The following is a 20,695-nucleotide window of genomic DNA, read 5'->3' on the forward strand; positions in this document are numbered from 1 at the left end:
AAATACAAAATTAGCCTGGTATGGTGGCGCATGCCTGTAATCCCAGCTACTCAGGAGGCTGAGGCAGGAGAATCGCTTGAACCTGGGAGGTGGAGGTTGCGGTGAGCCGAGATCACGTCATTGCACTCCAGCCTGGGCAACAAGAGCGAAACTCTGTCTCAAAAAAAAAAAAAAGAGAGAGAGAGAAGAGGAGGGAGGGAGGGAGAAGTTATGAGGGCAGGAAGGGAATTGTCTAAGGTGGACAAAGTCACCCTCCAACGATTCGGGAGAACTGCGGGACCCATGGAGATTACCTTCATGTCCACCAGGTGCAGAGTAGCGCAGTCCTTACCTTTGACGCTTTATCTCCTCTTCTTCGACTCTCCTGTGAATCTCTCTGATATCTATAGCCACCTGGATATTTGTCACCAACTCCGTGCCACAGAGCAGAAGTTTAGCCAATTTCTGAAAAGAGAGAGATAAGAATTTACAAAGCTAGAACACTTTGTAAATAATGTATAAAGTCAGAAACATTTTTGCACAACTGTCCGTAGCTCTTCTATCCATTTAAGCAGGAAGCAGCAACTAACTTAAGACTTTTAAGAGTAGCCTCTGTGTAGCAACCCTTTTCTAACAGGACATTTGTGATGTGACTTTACAGCTCACAATTTAAAAGCACTCTGCAGTTCTTGGCCAGGCACAGTGGCTCATGCCTGTAATTCCAGCACTTTGGGAGGCCAAGGTGGCTGGATCATTTGAGGTCAGGAGTTCGAGACCAGCTTGGCCAACATGGTGAAACCCCGCCTCTACTAAAAATTCAAAAATTAGCCAGGCATGGTGGCGGGTGCCTGTAATCCCAGCTACTCAGCAGGCTGAGGCAGGAGAATCATTTGAACCTGGGAGGCAGAAGTTACAGTGAGCCGAGGTCACGCCGCTACACTCCAGCCTGAGCAACAAAGTGAGACCCTATCTCAGAAAAAAAAAAAAAAAGAAGAAGAAGAAAGAAAAGTCCAGTATCCAGTCATAATAGGATGAGGCCTGGGGAAAAGCCACTGCGTTTGGCTAGAAGGGAATCATTAGTATCCTACTGTGGTAAGTTTTTGTCCAATCCTGGGCAAAATAAAAAATAAAAAATAAAGCACTCTGCAGTTCTCAATGTACTTTATTTATTCACTGTAGAGAAGGCACCAGCCAACTTTTATACCAGCAGGTATTATACATTCATCTCAGCCCTTTCCCCAGCAGATCTCCAAGTGACTGACACTGCCGGGAACCTTTCGAAGAACCTCAGTTGGGGAGGTGAGGCAGATAATGACAGTGAGGCAGATAATGACTGTTGTCCTCCCATGTCCATTTCTCCCTCTCCTTTTAGTAACAGAACACTCAAATTTTTGCTGGGATGTGGCTTCCCAAAATGGGTACCTTTCCCAGCCTCCCTTGCACCTAAAATACTATCTGATCAGTGACACAGGAGAAGTGATGTGTGCCACTTCTGAATTGTGCCTTTAAGGGAAAAAGGTGTACCCTCTGCTGCCCCACTTCTGCCCCTTCTCCCAGGCTGGCATGTGGGGCTCAAGTAAATGGTGACGAGCAGATGAAGGCAACTCAAGCAATGGGAGAGGGAGCTGAGGTCCCATCATCAAGCAGACCCCATCCATGTGAGCCCTGGACTACTTACACTCAGAACTGTTGAGACAGAGAAACAAGCTTCTGCCTTGCTGCAGCTAATGATATGTGGAGTCTTCTGTTACATAGATTCTAAGGCAGGAAAAGATTGTAGCTGGCTGCACTGCTGTCTCCTTAATGGGCTCAGGGATTTTGTAATTGGTGCCATCCTTCTAAATCCCTCTTCGTAAATTCCATCTCCAGTATCTTCACTCCTAGCCTTGTTGTGATGTTATTCAAGATGATAAATCCTCTCAACAAAAAGTTCAAGTATCCTTAGGTTATGCCTAAGTTTTTCCAAGTCTTTTTGGAACTTATAAACGCTCCAACTCTCAAATAATTTTTAAACTAGGAACCTATAAAACTTCTACACCAAGGAGTCACAGAAATGACCAGAGACTTCACTTGATCTCACTATTATATGAAAATTTGAAATGTAGTTTCACTGAATACAGAACAGAGCTTTAACCCAGATATCCAGGGCACTCTAGACTTTTTGTTAATGCCTGCAGTTTTATCACTTGTACCAAATGGTTTTATGTGTATAAGGAAGTAATGGCTTTCCTGCAGTTTGGGGTAATTTTCTAGTTTCTACTCAATGTGAACATCAGACACTTCTGTATAAGTACCATGTGCTAACCAATCACTGGAGTTCCAGAAATTTCTGAATCAAGTATTTAAGACTCAAAGTAAACTTAAAAATCCAAATGTCACAGTCACCAACAGACCAACAGACATGCCCCTCACCTTTATGAGATCCAGGGAAAGCGTTTAAATGGAGGTCCACATACCATATGTCTAAATATTTTAAAATTATAGTATCATGTAAAAATTGTTAAATAAAACATTCGGCCGGGCATGGTGGCTCACACCTGTAATCCCAGCACTTTGGGAGGCCAACACGGGCGGATCACCTGAGGCCAGGAGTTCAAGACCAGCCTGAACAACATGGTGAAACCCCGTCTGTACTAAAAATACAAAACTTAGCCAGGCATGGTGGTGCACGCCTATAGTCCCAGCTACTTGGGAGGCTGAGGCAGGGGAATCGCGTGAACCCAGGAGGTGGAGGTTGCAGTGAGCCAAGATCGTGCCACTGTACTCCAGCCTAGGTGACAGAGTGAGACTCTGTCTCAAAACATATATATAATATAATATATGTAATATATAATATTTTATATATAATATATAATATATAATATGCTTTATATATAATACATATTATATACACTATACAATATATTATATATTATGTATATATGTATAAATATATAAATTATACATAATATGTAAAAATATAATTTTATATTATATATAAATTATATATAATATATATTTAAAATATATTATATATATATCCTCCTATCACAATACCTTTATGACAATTTAAAAGTCCTAGTTTGAATTCAGACACACCTCAGAGTTCCACTGATAACTGGGTGGCTAAGGAAGAGCCTGCCTCTGGCCGCAGCTCCCAGCCCACCCCCAGCTCTGTCCTGCAGGCATGTGGATTTCCCCAACTGCACATCCAAGCTCCATCTATACCCTGTGGCCATCCGTCAGGCCCAGGGGTTGCATAACATTGGCCTCATCTGCACTGAGCAGGACAGACTCTGGGAAGAGGCACATACAGGTTGAAGGTGGGCTCAAAGTCATTTGGATGGGGAATTTTGGCTCCCATGGGACTCAGTGATCTAGAGGGGACAATGGGGGTTTGAAGAGACATGGAACAAGTCTACTTGAGGGGGTGTATCCGCAGGAAATCCAGAGCAGAACCCAGACCCCCATCATCACCACTTCTATTTAATGAGCTGGAGCATCCAACTAATGCAATAAGGGAAGAAAAAAAAATAGAAGATATAAAATTAGACAGGAAGAAATAAAACTCATTATTTTCAGATGGTATGATTATAGATGTAAAAAAATATCCAAAAGAAGCCACAGGTAACTATTAGAATTAATAAGTGAATTTGGCAAGGTCACCAGATACCAGGTCAATGTATTAAAATCAACTGTACATTTATATACCACCATGAACCATTATAACCTGAACAAAAAGTACAAAACATTGCTGAGCCAAATTAAAGAATACCTCTCATGGATTATAAATTCTATTCAATCAATTGAAATTCCAGCAGGTTTTTTGGTAGAAATTGACAAGCTGATTCTAAAATGTATATGGAAATACAAAGGGTCAAGAATAGCCAAGACAAGGCTGGGCGCAGTGGCTCATGCCTGTAATCCCAGCACTTTGGGAAGCTGAGGCAGGAGGATTACCTGAGGCCAAGAGTTGGAGACCAGCCTGGCCAACATGGTGAAATCCTGTCTCCAGTAAGAATACAAAAATTAGCCAGGTATGGTGGCACATGCCTGTAATCTCAGCTACTCAGAAGGCTGAGGCATGAGAATGACTTGAACCCAGGAGGCGGCGGTTGCAGTGAGCCAAGATTGTGCCACTGCACCCCAGCCTGGATGACAGAACAAGACCGTTTCAGAAGAAAAAAAAAAAAAAGAATAGCCAAGACAATCTGGAAGAACACAGTTAGAGAACTTACCCTACCAGACATCAAGAACTGTCATAAAGCTACAGTAATTAAAACAGTGTGGAATTGGCACAAAGCTGGTGATATAGTTTGGATATAGTTTGGATCTTTTGTCCCTGCCCAAATTTTATGTTGAATTTTAATCCCCAGAGTTGGAGGTGGAGCCTGGTGGGAAATGATTGGATCATGGGGGTGGATTCCTCATAGTTTAGCACCATCTCTTGGTGTTGTTCTCATGATAGTGAATGAGTTCTAGTGAGATCTGGCAGTTGTAAAGTGTGTGGCACCTCCCTGCACTCTCTCTCTCACTCCTGCTCCTGCCATGTGAGATGCCTGCTTCCCCTTTGCCTTCTGCCATGATTGGAAGCTTCCTGAGGCCTCCTCAGAAGCATAAGTCACTATGCTTCTTGTACAGCCTGCAGAACCATGAGCCGGTTAAACCTCCTTATAAATTATCCAGTCTCAAGTATTTCTTTATAGCAATGTGAGAATGAACTAATACAGACAGACATATAGATACCAAAAAAGAGAATGGAGAATGGAGAAACGAACTCACACATACATGGTCACCTGATTCACAACAAAGGTGCACAACAATGCAGTGGGGAAAGGATGATCTTTTCAGTAAATGATGCTGGGTCAACTAAAAATCTACATAGAAAACAATGAACCTGGAACCCTACCCTTACACGACAGACAGAAATCAATTCCAGATAGGTCATAGGCCAAAATGTAAATGACACAATTATAAAGCTTCTAGAAGAAACGATAGAAGACTATCTTCATAAATATGAAGTAGACAAAGGTTAAACAGGACACAAAAATAATGACCACCAAAAACATGGTTAAGGCCAGGCATGGTGGCTCACGCCTGTAATCCCAGAACTTTGGGAGGCTGAGGCAGGCAGATCACTGGGTCAAAAGATTGAGACCATCCTGGTCAACATGGTGAAACCCCCATCTCTCCTAAAAATACAAAAATTAGATGGACGTGGTGGTGCACGCCTGTAGTCCCAGCTACTCGGGAGGCTGAGGCAGAAGAATAGCTTGAACCCAGGAGGCAGAAGTTGCAGTGAGCAGAGATTGCACCACTGCACTCCAGCCTGGCGACAAAGCAAGACTCCGTCTCAAAAAACAAAAAAAAATGACAAATTGCAGGGTCAAGGGTGGTGCCCAGCCTGCCCAGATCTTAGTTCAGAACTAATAATCAATACCTTAATCTTGAGAAAGGGAGCATCTTTTGTGTACATTTCTCCTTGATGCCAAGGCTCTTCACTACTTAAGTCCTAAGTGAAAGGAACCTTCAAAACCTGCTAATGAAAACAATATTATCTCTTTGATTTTATACCTAACTAAGGAGTGCTTGGGGTGAACTGTATATCAGCATTTTAAAAAATCTAATATCCTTTTGTCCTACACAGAAATGCTCAGAGATCACTGACTTTTTTTTTTTTTTTTTGAAAGAGAAAGAGTCTCCCTCTGTCGCCCAGGCTAGAGTGCAGTGGCCTGATCTCGGATCACTGCAACCTCCACCTTGCGGGTTCAAGGAATCCTCCTGCCTCAGCCTCCTAAGTAGGGGGGACCCCAGGCGTGTGCCACCAGGTCCAGCCAACTTTTGTATTTTTAGTAGAGACGAGGTTTCACCATGTTGGCCAGGCTGGTCTTGAACTCCTGACCTCAGGTGATCCGCCCACCTCGGCCTCCCAAAGTCCTGGGATTATAGATGTGAGCCACCGCGCCCGGCTGAGCTCACTGACTTTTAAATGAAGAGAACGAAGTACAAAAAAAGTGACATGAATCATCTACTCTGCAGTAGGTAAAAGATCAGGAACAAAAACCCACATCAGTCCAATATCTTTTCCACAGTAAGATATCTTATCCCTAACACAGTACGAGATATTCAGTGATCTCTGTACACCTCTATGCTCTATAATCATATTCAGCAACGTGAATATTTTTTCTCACCAGAAATGATCTCTCCTCTGCTATTAAAAGTCCCACCTATATTTCTACGACAACTCAAATCCCGCTTTCTCCATCGAACTTTCCCTGACCAGGCCAGCTTGGTGAGCTCCTCTCCATATCTGAGTTCACACAGTATCACCACTTTTGCCTTTCACTTAACATTGATTAAATGCAGCATTTTGCCAGTTCTGGTCTGCTGTTTTGAGCTGCTGTTTATCCCTCAGCATCCCAGGAGCTGTTTCGTCGCCATGGAGGGTAATCAATGATTTTCTTTTTTGTGTCTACTGAGTACAAGCTACGCGCTACCCCACGGCTACAAAAAGAGGCTCTCATTCTCATAGTACACACAGTTTCACTGGGACACTGTAGGCACACACATCTGAAAAGTCATATGCAGCAGAAAACTATCTAAAATGAAAAGAATAGCACAGACAGGAAGTATTCAATGTGTGGAGAAAGGGAGCTCAGGCTGGGCTGAGGAAGAATCCAAGGAGGATTTGGGTCTTGAGAGGATTGTTGAAAATGGGAAAGTGGCCAGATGAGAGGAGAGAAGAAGAGAATAGAGGGGGCCTGGCATTCCAGATGATCAAAGGCACAGAGCAGAAATGAACAAAACTCCACTGGAGGGGAGTGAGTGGATCCGCCTCACCAAAGTGGAAGGCCCAAATTAGGTAACAAACAGGAGATATGTTTGGAAAGTGAAGATGGGAACAGACTATCAAGGGCCTTGAGTGCCCAGGCTAGAACATCTGGACTTGATCCTATGAAGAGTGAATACCATTAAAAGTGCATGAGCGAGAAGAGACAGCCTAAATATAAGAAACTGTCATCTGAAAGCTCACTCCTAGAGAGCTCTCAAATGGGAAAGATTCTATTCAGTTTTGCCTAGAGACAGCAACATGGACCACATGATTTCTTCCAGTCTAAATGTGAAAACCATGATGTCACACCCAGCTCACTGGTCTTCCAGAGCCCACCTGCCAACCAGTTCATACCAATCGGCTTTCTTCTTTCTGTTTGTAGCTCTTGCTTTGATCCTCCTCACTCTCCTTCTTCCCATCTAAATATTCTCCAAGTGCTTCCCTGTGATGGAAAAAAGCAGAGAAAATGAAGCTATTTCTAGTATTTAAATTCTATATTTAAAGGCTTTGGCCTGGCACAGTGGCTCATGCCTGTAATCCCAACACTTTGGGAGACCAAGACAGGAGGATTGCTTAAGGCCAGGAGTTCAAGATCAGCATGACCAACATAGCAAGACCCCCATCTCTATTTATGTAAAACAATACTACTACTACTACTAATAATAATAATGGTTCCATTGTACTTCATATATAAATATATATTCCATATGGATTAAAATTTAAATATTGGCCAGGCACAGTGGCTCACACCTGTAATCCCAGCGCTTTGGGAGGCCAAGGCAGGAGGACTGCTTTAAATCAGGAGTTTGAGACCAGCCTGGGCAACATAGAGAGACACTACCTCTATCATTTAAAAAACTTAAATATTAAAAAAACTACAATCATAAAAACACTAGAAGTAAATACAGGAGAATATCTATATAATCTTAGCATAGAAAACCCATCTTTGAATAAGACCAAAGTCAGAAAATAAAAAGATTAAAAGATTTTACTTTCTAAAATTTAGAAGTTTTATCCTTGAAAGTCAAGGGATAAACTGATAAAAGATATTTGACAAAATTTTACTATCCATAAAATAGGAAGGGCTCCTTCAAATCAATACACAAAAGACAAAATACCAAAGAGAAAAACTGGCAGAGGATATGAACAGGCAGTTTCCCAAAGAAATACAAATGGCAAATAGGCATTTGAAAATATGGTCAGCTTCACATATAATCAGAGAAACCAAAACCCTGTGAGGTGTCATTACTCTATTATCTGACTAAAAAAGATTTTAAGCGTTGACAATATCAGGTGGGAGCCCAGCTTTCCACACTCCATGGGTGGGAATGTAAAATGTAACAACCTGTCTAAAAGGCAATTTGGCAAGATTTGTCAAAAGCTTAAATGTGCCTCCCCTCTGACCCAACAATCCTATATTTAGGAATTTTTTACAGAAAGCCTTTACAAGTACATAAATAAATATGCACAAGAAAGATGATTGTAGCACTGACAATACTCGTAAGACCATGGAAACATTCTACATACATATTAATAGCTGACTAATTAAGAGGAAACAATATTTCAAAAATACTTTGTAGCCTACAGAAAGAATGATGTAATACCTAGCAGCAGGGAAAGATGTCCACAGCAGTTAAGTAAACGCAGCCAGTTTTAGAAAAATATGTAGACTGTAATACAAATTTTCTTTTTAAAACAGACTTGGCTGGGCGCAGTGGCTCACTCCTGTAATCCCAGCACTTTGGGAGGCCGAGGCGGGCAGATTGCGAAGTCAGGAGATCGAGACCATCCTGGCTAACATGGTGAAACCCCGTCTCTACTAAAAATACAAAAAATTAGCCAGGCGTGGTGGCGGGCGCCTGTAGTCTCAGCTACTCGGGAGGCTGAGGCAGGAGAATGGCGTGAACCCGGGATGCGGAGCTTGCAGTGAGCCGAGCCGAGATAGCGCCACTGCACTCCAGCCTGGGCGGGAGAGCGAGACTCCGTCTCAAAAAAACAAAAAACAAAAAACAGGCTTATATGTGCACAGGACATTTTCTGGAAGTATATATGACAAACGGATAACAGCAATTACTTAAAGAACAGGAATTAAATTACTGAGAAGTTCTATTTTCTACATTTTTGTATTGCATGAATTTTCTAAATAGTGCATGTGTGTGTGCTTGTGTGTGTGTGAATCAGAAAATGAGACTAAAGGGGCGGTGGCGACATAAGGTTCCAGATTATGGACTTCTTCAGAGGAGGCATGGGGGAGTTACCTCACCAACCCCCACACCACTTACATCATCGAGACCCTGCCCTCTCCTCTGGCACACAGTGGCCATAAGGGCAACCAGTACTGACTTAGGAAAAATGAAACCTCAACATGACACAGCAGGTTTGTTTTTTTGTTTGGTTTCGTTTCGTTTTTTGAGACGGAGTTTCGCTCTTGTTGCCCAGGCTGGAGTGCAATGGCGCGATCTCGGCTCACTGCAACCTCCGCCTCCTGGGTTCCAGCAATTCTCCTGCCTCAGCCTAGCAGATCTCTTTATCTCATTCTTTCTCGACTTTTTCTAACTCTGACTTCCATCTCTACTCCCTTTGTTCAAAGTCCAGGACAATCCTATCTAGTGTAACACTATTTTGGAGATACAGAATTTAGTTACCATCCTCCACTCCCAAACTAACCAAAACCCCTTGTTTTTTTCTTGTCATTTCATTGGCTTCCCTATTCTTATTGAACATGCTCTTTGTTTTCTTACCAAGTAAACTAATTGTTCCATTTTACTCAGGTCTTCAGCTATTGCCAGGCTTATCATGTTCCCATCACCACTCAAAAAATTCCCTTGACTTTCTACTTTGACCACCAATTAATGACCAACTCTATTTAAATAATCCCTTCCAAGTGCTTTCTGGATCAAAGATCAGTGCTTCAGAAACAAAAACAAAACAAAACAAAACAAAACAAAAACTATGCAGTCCAGATATGCCATAATTTTATTTTATTTTATTTTATTTTTTAAGACAGAGTCTTGTTCTGTCCCCAGGCTGCAGTGCAGTGGAGCCATCTCGGCTCACTGCAACCTTCGCCGCCCAGGTTCAAGCAATTCTGCTGACTCAGTCTCCCGAGTAGCCGGGACAACAAACACGCACCACCACGCCTGGCTAACTTCTGTATTTCTAGTAAAGATGGGGTTTCACCATGTTGGCCAGACTGCAGATATGCTATAAATTCTTATTAACTACTTTTAACTTAAATCTCATCACTGCCTTTTATGCATCATTTTTTACTGCTTAGCACTGTACTGTCCAATATGGTAGCCAATAACCACATGTGGCTATAAAGCAGTCGAAATGTGCCTGGTGCCAATTGAAATGCGCTATGAGTGTAAAATACACTCTAGATGGATTTTGAAGACTTTGAACAAAAAATATTTGCAATATATCTCATCAGTATGATTTACACTGATTACATATTAAAATAATACTTTTATATATTTAAATAAATTATTAATTTCACCTGTTCTGTTTTTACCACTTTCAATGTGGCTACTAGAAAACTTGAAATGACATATGTGGCTGATACTGTATTTCTGTTGTTCAGCAATGTAGAACTAGTATGTTCTCCAAAGGAACTGTTTCAGACTTCTGTCTATTCAGATTTGAGCTCCCTCCCTCCTGGGGGCTGAGTCCTCTTTTGGGAAACTGTTTCCTCACCACTGCCCCATGTTTGTGGTCTAAATGGGAGCTGCCATCTTGAATACTCTACTTCCTGACCAATTCTCAGGATTTAAAAAAATTGGAACTTGGTTGATTGTCTACCTGGGTTTAGAGTTCTAGGTTGGAAATAACTTTCCTTCACTGCTTCCTTCCAGTGTTGCTAACTGAGAAACCTGAAGTCATTCTGTCTTTGCGCCTTTCTTTGTATGTGACCTTGTTTTTGTTTTTTATATGTGACCATGTTTTTGTTTTGTTTTGTTTTGTTTTGTTTCACTCTGGAAGCTCGTAGGCCCTTTCTCTTTATTCTCAGTGTTCTGAACTTTCTCAATGGTGTGCCTTAGGGTGGGTCTATTTTCATCCATTGTGCTAGACATTTCAATCAGGAACCTCATGATCTTCAGGTCTGAGACATGTTCTTGAATTCTTTCCATGATAGTATGCTCCCTGCTCCATTCTTTCTGGATCTAGAAAAGTGATATCTTCTAATTTAAAAAAAATATTTTTCTCTGGCTGGGAGCAGTGGCTCATGCCTGTAATCCCAGCAATTTGGGAGGCCGAGGTGGGTGGATCACCTGAGGTAAAGAGTTCGACACCAGCCTGGCCAACATGGTGAAACCCTGTCTCTACTAAAAATACAAAAATTAGCTGGGCGTGGTGGCAGGTGTCTGTAATCCCAGCTATTTGGGAGGCCGAGGCAAGAGAATTGCTTGAACCCAGGAGGCAGAGGTTGCCAAGATCATGCCATTGCACTCCAGCCTGGGCAACAAGAGTGAAACTCCGTATCAAAAATAATAATAATAATAATAATAACATTTTCTCTATAAGTTTCTACCTTTTTTCTCTGTGCTCCATTTTCTAGGGGATTTCATCATCTTTATTTTCCAACCCTTCTAATGTTTTCTATTTCTATAATATTTTTTATTTCTGAGAGCTCTATTTTTTTTCTCTGAACACTCCTTTGAGTAGCATTCTATTCTTGTTTTCTGGTTGCCATATCATCTCTTTCTTCTTTGAGGATCTTTTTTTTCCCTCTTTTTCCCTCAAAGACTTCAAAACTATCTCTGAGGATCTGAATGATCATCTTTTTGTGGTATTCTTGTTTTTTTCTCCCCACGTAGTCTTAATGTCCTCTTAGGTGATTTTTTCTCTTTGTTAATTTCATATCTACCATTCATGTTAAAGACTTTCCTCAGATGCATAGAAATCCTCAGTTACTGACTCATGAACTAAAGACATGACAAGAACTCATGACAAGAACTAAAAAGCCTATGAAAAAATTAAAACATTGGTTAAAATAAATAAACACTGTTTTACGTGGAAAAAAATCAAGCTAATGATAAAAAAAAACTCTTATGAAGTAGCTTTTAAAACTGTTTTCACTTATATCATGTAATTTTAAAACTTTGGGTTCCATTATTCTAGTTGTTGCTGAATGTGTCTATTGCTTTTATTTTCAAAATGTTCTCCAAATTCTTGCCTATCTTGTCTGAGATGTACCAAAGACCTAAAGCTACAAGTATAATGGTAACTTCCATGACAACTTGAGAAAAGGATACTAATACTACCAATTTTACATGTCACCATCTTCACAGTAGCTACCTAGTTGTTGTTAAAGAAAGAGCTGCCTTAAAAAAAAAACTACGTAAAGGATGGTTTGTTTTGGTTATGTGTACATAAAGACACCTGATTATACAGAATCCAAGAATTTAGAGAAAATAAGGACAAATTAGTATCATTTCAATCTAAGTCCCTAGCCATTTGGAAGCTTGTAATATGGTGTCAGGATAAAGCAGAAAAAGTAAATTTTAATAGTGTGACAAATAAAAATTTAAACATTAAAAACAAGCTGATGGGACTCGGCACAGTGGCTCATGCCTATAATCCCAGCACTATGGGAGGCCAAGGCAGGAGGACCACTTGACCCAGGAGTTTAAGACTAGCCTGGGCAACATAGCAAGACCCCATCTCTAAAAAAAAAAAAAAAAAATTAGCCAGGCACGGTGGCCTGCACCTGTAATGCCAGACACTCAGGAGGCTGAGGCAGGAGGATTGCTTGAGCCCAGGATTCAAGGTTATAGTAAGCTATGATCAAACCACTGCACTCCAGCCTGGGCAATGGAGTGAGACTCTGTTGCTTAAAAACTAAATAAATAAATAATAAAAATAAAATTTTTTTAAAGCTGATGGGAGCTGTGAGTATAAGGGTGTGCCTTAACAACTGTGCATGTCAGTGTGGGCTGATTTAATTGGGTTGCTTTGTGAGCACACCTGATGTTAGTGTCTTTATTATTTTTATTTTATTTTATTTTATTTTTGAGACAGAGTCTCCCTCTGTCGCCCAGGCTGGAGTGCGGTGGCACGATCTCAGCTCACTGCAACCTCTGCCTCCCTGGTTCAAGCAATTCTCGTGCCTCAGCCTCCCAAGTAGGTGGGATTACAGGCATGCACCACCACGCTGCTAATTTTCATATTTTTAGTAGAGACGGGGTTTTACCATGTCGGCCAGGCTGGTCTCAAACTGCAGACCTCAGGTTATCCACCCCTCTTGGCCTCCCAAAATGCTGGATTACAGGCGTGAGCCACTGTGCCCAGACCGACATTAGTGTCTTTAAATCCTTCTTCTGGGGCTGGTCGGATTCCACAGGGAAACTTCTCCAGCCTCCTGCCTGGAATATGAAGGCCGAAGTGCCAGCATTCCAGGAACTGGTGAGAGGAGAGCTGGAAGGTCCTGGCATCCAGTGTGCATAGTTTCCCTGAATCCCCTTATTTTCCATGAAGTATCCTTGCCTCGCCTCTGTCTAGCATCCCCCAAGCCCTAGATCCTCCGCTTGACTTTCTCCAAATCTCTAATCTTCTGTGCAAAGAGAGAGAAAGGTTCTAGGCATCTACCTATTAATTTTCCAATTGGTTGTCCTTATTTTGGTTCCCTTTGTCACCTCCACTTCCAGATGTCAACTGAAAAAGAGTCAGAATCCACAAAATCAAAAGAGAACTTTATTTCTAAAGGACACAACCTGCAGGCAGGAAGCAAGCTTTCAACTGAGACTGAGAAGCAAGCTTTGAAGGGGAGAAAATAAGGCAGATATTTCTGCTATGTGGGGAGGTAGGAAATGCATATTCTACAGGATATAGGAGAAGGCTGTGAATATTTATGGAGAAAACTCATTACGCATGTGCATTAGGCTTACATGTGCACAGAACATACAACAATATGCTACTCATGTTCACTTTGGGGTGGAGATTTAACATTTAAATGTACTACAATTAGGTCGTAAATGCAAAAAGGTGATGCTTAGGGCACACGTCCAGGATCTGTGCAGTCTCAGGGAACTGGTCCAAACTGGCCTGAAGTTGGCAGTCGTCCAGGAAGAGGTCTTTGTGGTCCACGTTTGTTGTCAGGTTGGAATCATAAACATGAGGAGAGGGTGCTGGGCAGTCGAATGAAGTAAGCCAAGGAGTCTTCTGGCCTTTTGTCGTCTTCAGGTCAGCCTTTGATAAGACCTCATAATAGTTAGTAAAGGGACGGGGGTAGCAGGAAGTGGACATGTCCAGTCTCTGTCCTGTCACAGCTAAGGGCTTAGAACTTTGAGGTCTCTTGGCCGCAGAGGTCCTGTCACTCCATTGAAAGGGCCATAGGACTTTTTAAATCCTCACTGATGATATGCCATCAATCTCCTAGTCTTTGGGGATTTAGTGCAGAGTAAATCAAGGGGATTCTCAGCTTTCTTCACTATCAACTTATTTTTCCATCTTCTTGAATCTGCTAACCCATTTACCATCTATCTTGTGCTTCCCAGCTTCCACAATTTCATTGCTGTTGAGTCCTCCTGATCTTGACTGTGTGGATTTGCATCTTTTTTACCTGTTAAATGTCATTTTAATGGAGTTTAGATAGAGATCTAAGGTAGATGTATGTGTTCCATCTCGCATCTTTACCCAGAAGTGACATCTCCCGGCTGGGTGTGGTGGCTCACATCTATAATCCCAGCATTTTTCCAGGCCAAGGTGGCAGGATCACTTGAGCTCCGGAGTTCAAGACCAGTCTGGGCAACATGGTGAAACCCCATCTCTACCAAAAATACAAAAAATTAGTGGGGTATGGTGGTGCGCACCTGTAGTCCCAGCTACTCGGGAGGCTGGGGTTGGGGGGATCACTTGAGTCTAGTAGGTGGAAGTTGCAGTGAGCCAAGGTCACACCACTGCATTCCAACCTGGGTGACAGAGTGAGACCCTGTCTCAAAAAAAAAAAAAAAAAAAAGGAAAGTGACATCTCCTAGAAATGTCAAACCTAAACTAAGACACCAGAGATTGGGAGTATCAGGGGCATTAGCACATTATTCCTATTCTTTTTTTTTTTTTTTTTTTTTTTTGAGGAGTCTTGCTCTGTCATCCAGGCTGGAGTACAGTGGTGTGATCTTGGCTCACTGTAACCTCCACCTCCCGGTGTTCAAGCAATTCTCGTGCCTCAGTCTCCTGAGTAGCTGGGATTACAGGAGTGTGCCACCACACCAGGCTAATTTTTTGTCTTTTTAGTAGAGACAGGGGTTTCACTATGTTGGCCAGGCTGGTCTCGAACTCGTGGCCTCAAGTGATCCACCCACCTCAGCCTCCCAAACTGCTGGGATTATAGGCGTGAGCCACCACACCTGGCTGTATTCTTTATATGACATTTGATTCTGTTAACTTTCACCTTAACATTACACCTCATGACATAAGAAGGCCCAGGCAGCAACAGCAGTGGATATCACAGGCAACCGAGGGGTGCACTGCCTATAGGTAATGTAAAAACAATACAACTGCTTTTTATTATCACATGTGCCAGCAATTCGAAACAATGTCAGTGATAAAATATTCCTTTCTAAAAAGCTCTTGTCAATCTAAGTTCTGATCCATTGCTGCAATTACTGTTGGTTATTAATAATAAATACACAAGCTTCAATATAGCATATTTTAATCTCTTTTCCTTTAATTAACAGAGAAGTTAATTCAGGGAACTTCCAGGCTCACACAGACTCAGCTGCATGCATTTGTTTTGAGAGCACATTGAAATGGTACAGAATGGTCCCAGCTTACTTAGGCACAATGCACGGCCCCAACCACTAATAAAGAATAGAGGCCGGGCGCGGTGGCTCACGCCTGTAATCCCAGCACTTTGGGAGGCAGAGGCAGGTGGATTGCCTGAGGCCAGGAGTTCGAGACTAGCCTAGCCAACATGGTGAAACCCCATCTCTCCTAAAAATAAAAAATTAGCTGGGTGTGGTGGCAGCTGCCTGTAATCCCAGCTACTCGGGAGGCTGAGCCAGGAGAATCGCTTGAACCTGGGAGGTGGAGATTGCAGTGAGCCAAGACTGCACCACTGCATTCCTGCCTGCATAGACAGAGTGAGACTCAGCCTCAAAAAAAAAAAAAAAAAAAAAGATATAGCCTTAAAAAAAAAAAAACAAGACCACCATACCATTATCATAGCCAAAAAATTCCTTAATATAATTGAATGCCCAGTCCAACTCTTTACATAGCCAGCTCTTTCTCACCCTCACTGACCACCTACCTTCAGGTGCCACATCTATTATTCTTCATATTTGCTCATTGCTTGTTTCCGTTAGGATTCTTTTCAAAATGTATAATTATGTTATTTGTTTACTTGTTTAGTTGCACTTTATCTTTTCCCATCTCCCTCATTAGAATATAAGCTTCCTGAGAACAGAGATTATATTTGCCTTGTTTATCATAGAATCCCCAGCACAACTGCCAAGGTCAGAGTAGCAGACAAGGGCTTGACCCACAGAGAGTTTTAAAGATGGCTTACAAAATATGGCATCATTTGGTGCAAAACAAAAAGGCAGCCAACAAGAATACAACTCATGTGCTCACCAACGAAAGCGGCAAAGGATAAATTGGCTAAGGGTGCACGCTGGTAAAGATTCACACTCCCTTGCCCAATTCCTGAACCTAAGCCAGTGTTCAGACCCAGAATCTATTGACTGAAGAGGCAGCAGGGCCCCCACAAGGAAGGATCTGGAACACAACGGCAAATATATACTGTAATGATTCCCCCAATTCTTCCCCAAAGGGGCCTAGGGTCATCTACTCAGGAGGGCTATACAATAAGGAAAGAGGATACCCAGAAATGTTTAGGATTAGAACAGGGTCTGAGTTACCCTTGATGCCCAGAGACCCAAAGCATGCTCCCACCCACTTAGAGTGAGGACATAGGGGAGGCAAAGTCCTACTTACAGAAGGTCTGCCAGGTCTGTGGACTCAGCCAGCAATCATGTCTCTAATGGCCAAAAGTATAATTGGGACCTACATACTTAGAAGTTTGAAAAACTCCACTCCTTGGCCTATGAATAGAGCTACCATAGTGGGGAAGGCCAAAAGGACATCTCTGAAACTGCAACTCAGTACACAAAAAACAATATTGCCGCCCAGGGGCATTGGTGGGGATTAGTGCCACCCTGAAGTATCTCAACGATGCAGGAATGGTGATCCCTATTGAATCTCCTTTTAATTCATGGGTCTGGCACCTGCAGAAACTGGATCCTAGAAAGTGACTGCCAACTACCGGAAGCTCCACAGGTAGCACTCCTGAACACAACATCTATGCAAGTGTGGTAAGCTTCACTAGAGCAAATTTGTACAGCCTCAGGCACAGTATGTGTGGCTACTGATCAGGCCAAATGCATGCTTTTCTACCTCAATCAGGAAAAACAATCAGGAAGTTCACATTTACATGGAACAGACAATGATATATACTCACAAGTCCGTCACACTCACAGGACCATGGTAATTCTCCTGATCTCTGTCATAATATATTCTGAATATATCAGGGACATCTGGATATCCCAGAGAACATCACAATGATCCGTTACTTCAGCACTGGCAAACTATGGCCTGTGGGACAGATCCAGTCCACCACCTGTTTTTGTATGGCTTCCAGGCAAATAATGATTTTTACAATTTTTTTTTTTTTTTTTTTTTTTTGAGACACAGTCTCGCTCTGTCGCCCAGGCTGGAGTGCAACAGCACAATCTCAGCTCACTGCAACCTCCGCCTCCCGGGTTCAAGCGATTCTCCTGCCTCAGTCTCCTAAGTAGCTGGGATTACAGGCGCACACCACTATGCCTGGCTAATTTTTGTATTTTTAATAGAGACAGGGTTTCACCATGTTGGTCAGGCTGGTCTCAAACTCCTGACCTCGTGATCCCGCCCGCCTCAGCCTCCCAAAGTGTTGGGATTACAGGCATGAGCCACTGCGCCCGGCCCCAGTTTTTTTTTTTTTTTTTTTTTTTTTTGAGACGGAGTTTTGCGCTTGTCACCTAGGCTGGAGTGCAGTGGCGCTATCTCAGCTCACTGCAACCTCTGCCTCCCAGGTTCGAGCAATTGCCCTGCCTCAGCCTCCCATGTAGCTGAGATTACAGGTGCCTGCCACCACACCCGGCTAATTTTTGTATTTTTAGTACAGACGGGGTTTCACCATGTTGGCCAGGCTGGTCTTGAACTCCTGACCTCAGGTGATCCTCCTGCCTTGGCCTCCCAAAATGCTGGGATTACAGGCGTGAGCTACAATTTTTTACAATTTTAAATGGTTTTTACAATTTTAAATGATTTTTACAATTTTAAATGGTTAATAAACAAATGGTTAAAAAAAGACTAGGATGAATAAGTAGAGCACAGGGGATTTTTAGGGCAGTAAAAATATTTGGTATAATACTATACTGGTGGGCTCGTGTCACTATAAATTTATCCAAACCCATAGGATGTACAACACCAAAAAGAAACCCTAAGGTAAACGATGGAGTTCAAGTGATAACGACGCACCAATGTTCATATATTGTTACAAATGTGCCCTCCAGTGCAGGATGTTGACAGCAGCTGTGCATGTGTGGGGGCAGGGGGTATATGCGAATGCTGTACTTTTTGATCAATTTTGCTGTGATCCTAAAAACTGCTCTAAAAAATAAAGTTTATTATTATTTTTAATCAAAAGAAGGCTATTGTGTGATACATGAACAGTATATGAAATTCAGATTTCAGTGTCCATAAATAAAACTTTATTGGAACACAGTAATGCCCATTTGTTTATGTCTTGCCTGTGGGTGCTTTTGCAATACAATGGCAGTTGAGCATCTAGGAAAGAGGCCATATGATCCGAAAAGCCTAAAATATTTACTATTTGGCCCTTTACTGAAAGGGTTTGCCAGCTCCTGCATTCCACTGACGGCCCTGCAGCAATCAGCCAGGATGAGCGAATGATGGAAACACACTGCAGGGCTTGATAAGATATGTGTGCTCCAGACGGTGGGCAATCAACCCTATGAAGGCCCAAGGACTGCCATGTCATTCAAGTTTGTAGGAGTCCAGTGGTCAGTGGCATGCTGGGATAGCCTATCAAGTAAAAAACAAATCTACTGCATTTTGCATCCTCTACAAAGAAGGAAACTCAATGCCTCTTAGGCCACTTTGGGTCCTAGAGACAATACATCCCGCACTTAGGAATATTATTCAGGCTGACACAAAAAGCTGCCAGCTTTGAGTGGTGCCTGGAAGAGGAAAGGACCCAGGCCACACTGTAAGTAGCCAGGCTACTTGGGCCACATGATCCAGCAGACCTTATGGTTTGGAGGTGTCCGTAGTGGAAAAGATGCCATGTGCAGACCACAGTCGAACACCACCACGCCCGATTAATTTTTTGATGTTTTATAGAGATGGGGTCTCTCTATGCTGCCCAGGTTGACCATCTCGAACTCCTGGGCTCAAGTGATCCGCCCGCCTCGGCCTCCCTAAGTGCTGGGATGACAGGCGCGCCCCACGGCACCGGCCCAGCGTTTTACTTTCCCATACTCTGCCTGAACCTTCCCGAAGAAATGTTTCTATTTCATCAGGAAACCAGCCCTTCTCCGGCCCCTGCTGCGCGGATCGCGCCCCGCCCGCCCCCGCGCTCACCGCCTCCGGGCTTCTAGGCGCGCCGCGATGCGGAGGCGCCGGGCCTGGATGCGCTCCTGAGAGTTGTCGGAGTGGACCGAGGGCGCGAGAATCTGGGTGGACAAGTGCTCGTCCACGTTCGGCTCCAGGGCCTCTAGGGACCCCGGCGGATTCATGGCAGGAGTCCCCGGCCCCTAGGCGGCTCCCTCCGCACCATCTCTAGACTTCAGGCTGGTTGCTAGGAACAAACCGTTGCCAGAGAGAGCGGTCACCGGAGCCACAGCCCGAGTGGTTGCGCGCGCAGCTCCCTGGGCCCAGCCTGCCGCCAGCCGCCGCCGTTCGGGCCGAGCATCCCAGCCTCGGGCTGACGCCTCTCCCGCCCGTGGGATGTCAGGTCTGTTGTCAGCCCCGCGAAGTCCCGGTCGTATTAGCGGAGCTGTGGAGTCTCACCAGGAGACTAGAGGACTAAAGAACTGGACCAAGCTGTGGTTCATCACTTGCTGACCCTGATGATTAATTCATCTTCCATTCATTCATCAAATATTCCTCCAACTCATATTCACCAAATAAAATTCAGCGCCTACTCGATGCCAAGCGCTGTGCTTGGATACAGGATACCAATCTGCAATCAAATACTTATGAAAGAGTAAAAGTGGAATAGAGGAAAACAGTCCGTGGGAGGGGGGAGGGGATAAAAGTTAGAAATGCGGAAGCACTATTAAATATTCCTAAGTGCGGAAGCACTATTAAATTCTCAACTGTCCCCAGAAAGGCGCTATCTCCTGGGCGTCTCATTGTCAAAAAATAGTGTTCTCATTGAGAATTAAAACCTGGCGCGGTGGCTCATGCCTCAGCCTCCCAGCACTTTGGGAGGCCGAGGTGGACAGATCACTTAAGGTCAGGAGTTCGAGACCAGCCTGGTCAACATGATGAAACCCCATCTCTACTAAAAATACAAAAATTAGCTGGGTATGGTGGTGGGCACCTGTAACCCCAGCTACTCGGAAGGCTGAGGCAGGAGAATCGCTTGAATCTGGGAGGTGGATGTTGCAGTGAGCCGAGATCGAGCCACTGCACTCCATCCTGAGCAACAGAGCCGGACTCTGTCTCAAAAAAACCCAACCAACCAACCAAACAAAAACTGGATACCATTTAACAGGGTTCTGTCCCATTAGCCCGTGGGGAATTAAGGGCACTGGATGAGCAGTGAGAAAGGGTGGGTACTAGTCCTAGCCCTGCCCTGCCATCTTGGGCAAGTCACAACTTCTTGAGGACCATTTTCTC

The 20,695-nt window shown here is 43.3% G+C and overlaps 1 protein-coding gene across 3 annotated transcripts in view; it reads right to left on the reverse strand.

The window, feature by feature from the left end:
• The window catches only part of DRC1 (dynein regulatory complex subunit 1), a 50,873-nt gene extending 31,122 nt beyond the window's left edge, over window positions 1-19,751 (reverse strand). Inside the window, exons 1-3 of one of the 3 annotated variants that reach the window (XM_054474899.2) lie at window positions 19,433-19,751; window positions 7,145-7,232; window positions 332-444 (exon numbers count right to left, since the gene is read on the reverse strand). In XM_054474899.2, the coding sequence (XP_054330874.1) occupies window positions 332-444; window positions 7,145-7,232; window positions 19,433-19,587 (356 nt within the window). In that variant the 5' untranslated portion in view covers window positions 19,588-19,751. The remainder of the gene's footprint in view (window positions 1-331; window positions 445-7,144; window positions 7,233-19,432) is intronic. The other 2 variants (XM_063648874.1, XM_054474900.2) reach the window with 2 other exon arrangements.
• Window positions 19,752-20,695: the final 944 nt, after the last annotated feature.

Source organism: Pongo pygmaeus, chromosome 12 (genome assembly GCF_028885625.2).
Source record: "Pongo pygmaeus isolate AG05252 chromosome 12, NHGRI_mPonPyg2-v2.0_pri, whole genome shotgun sequence".
Taxonomy (NCBI): Eukaryota; Metazoa; Chordata; class Mammalia; order Primates; family Hominidae; genus Pongo; species Pongo pygmaeus.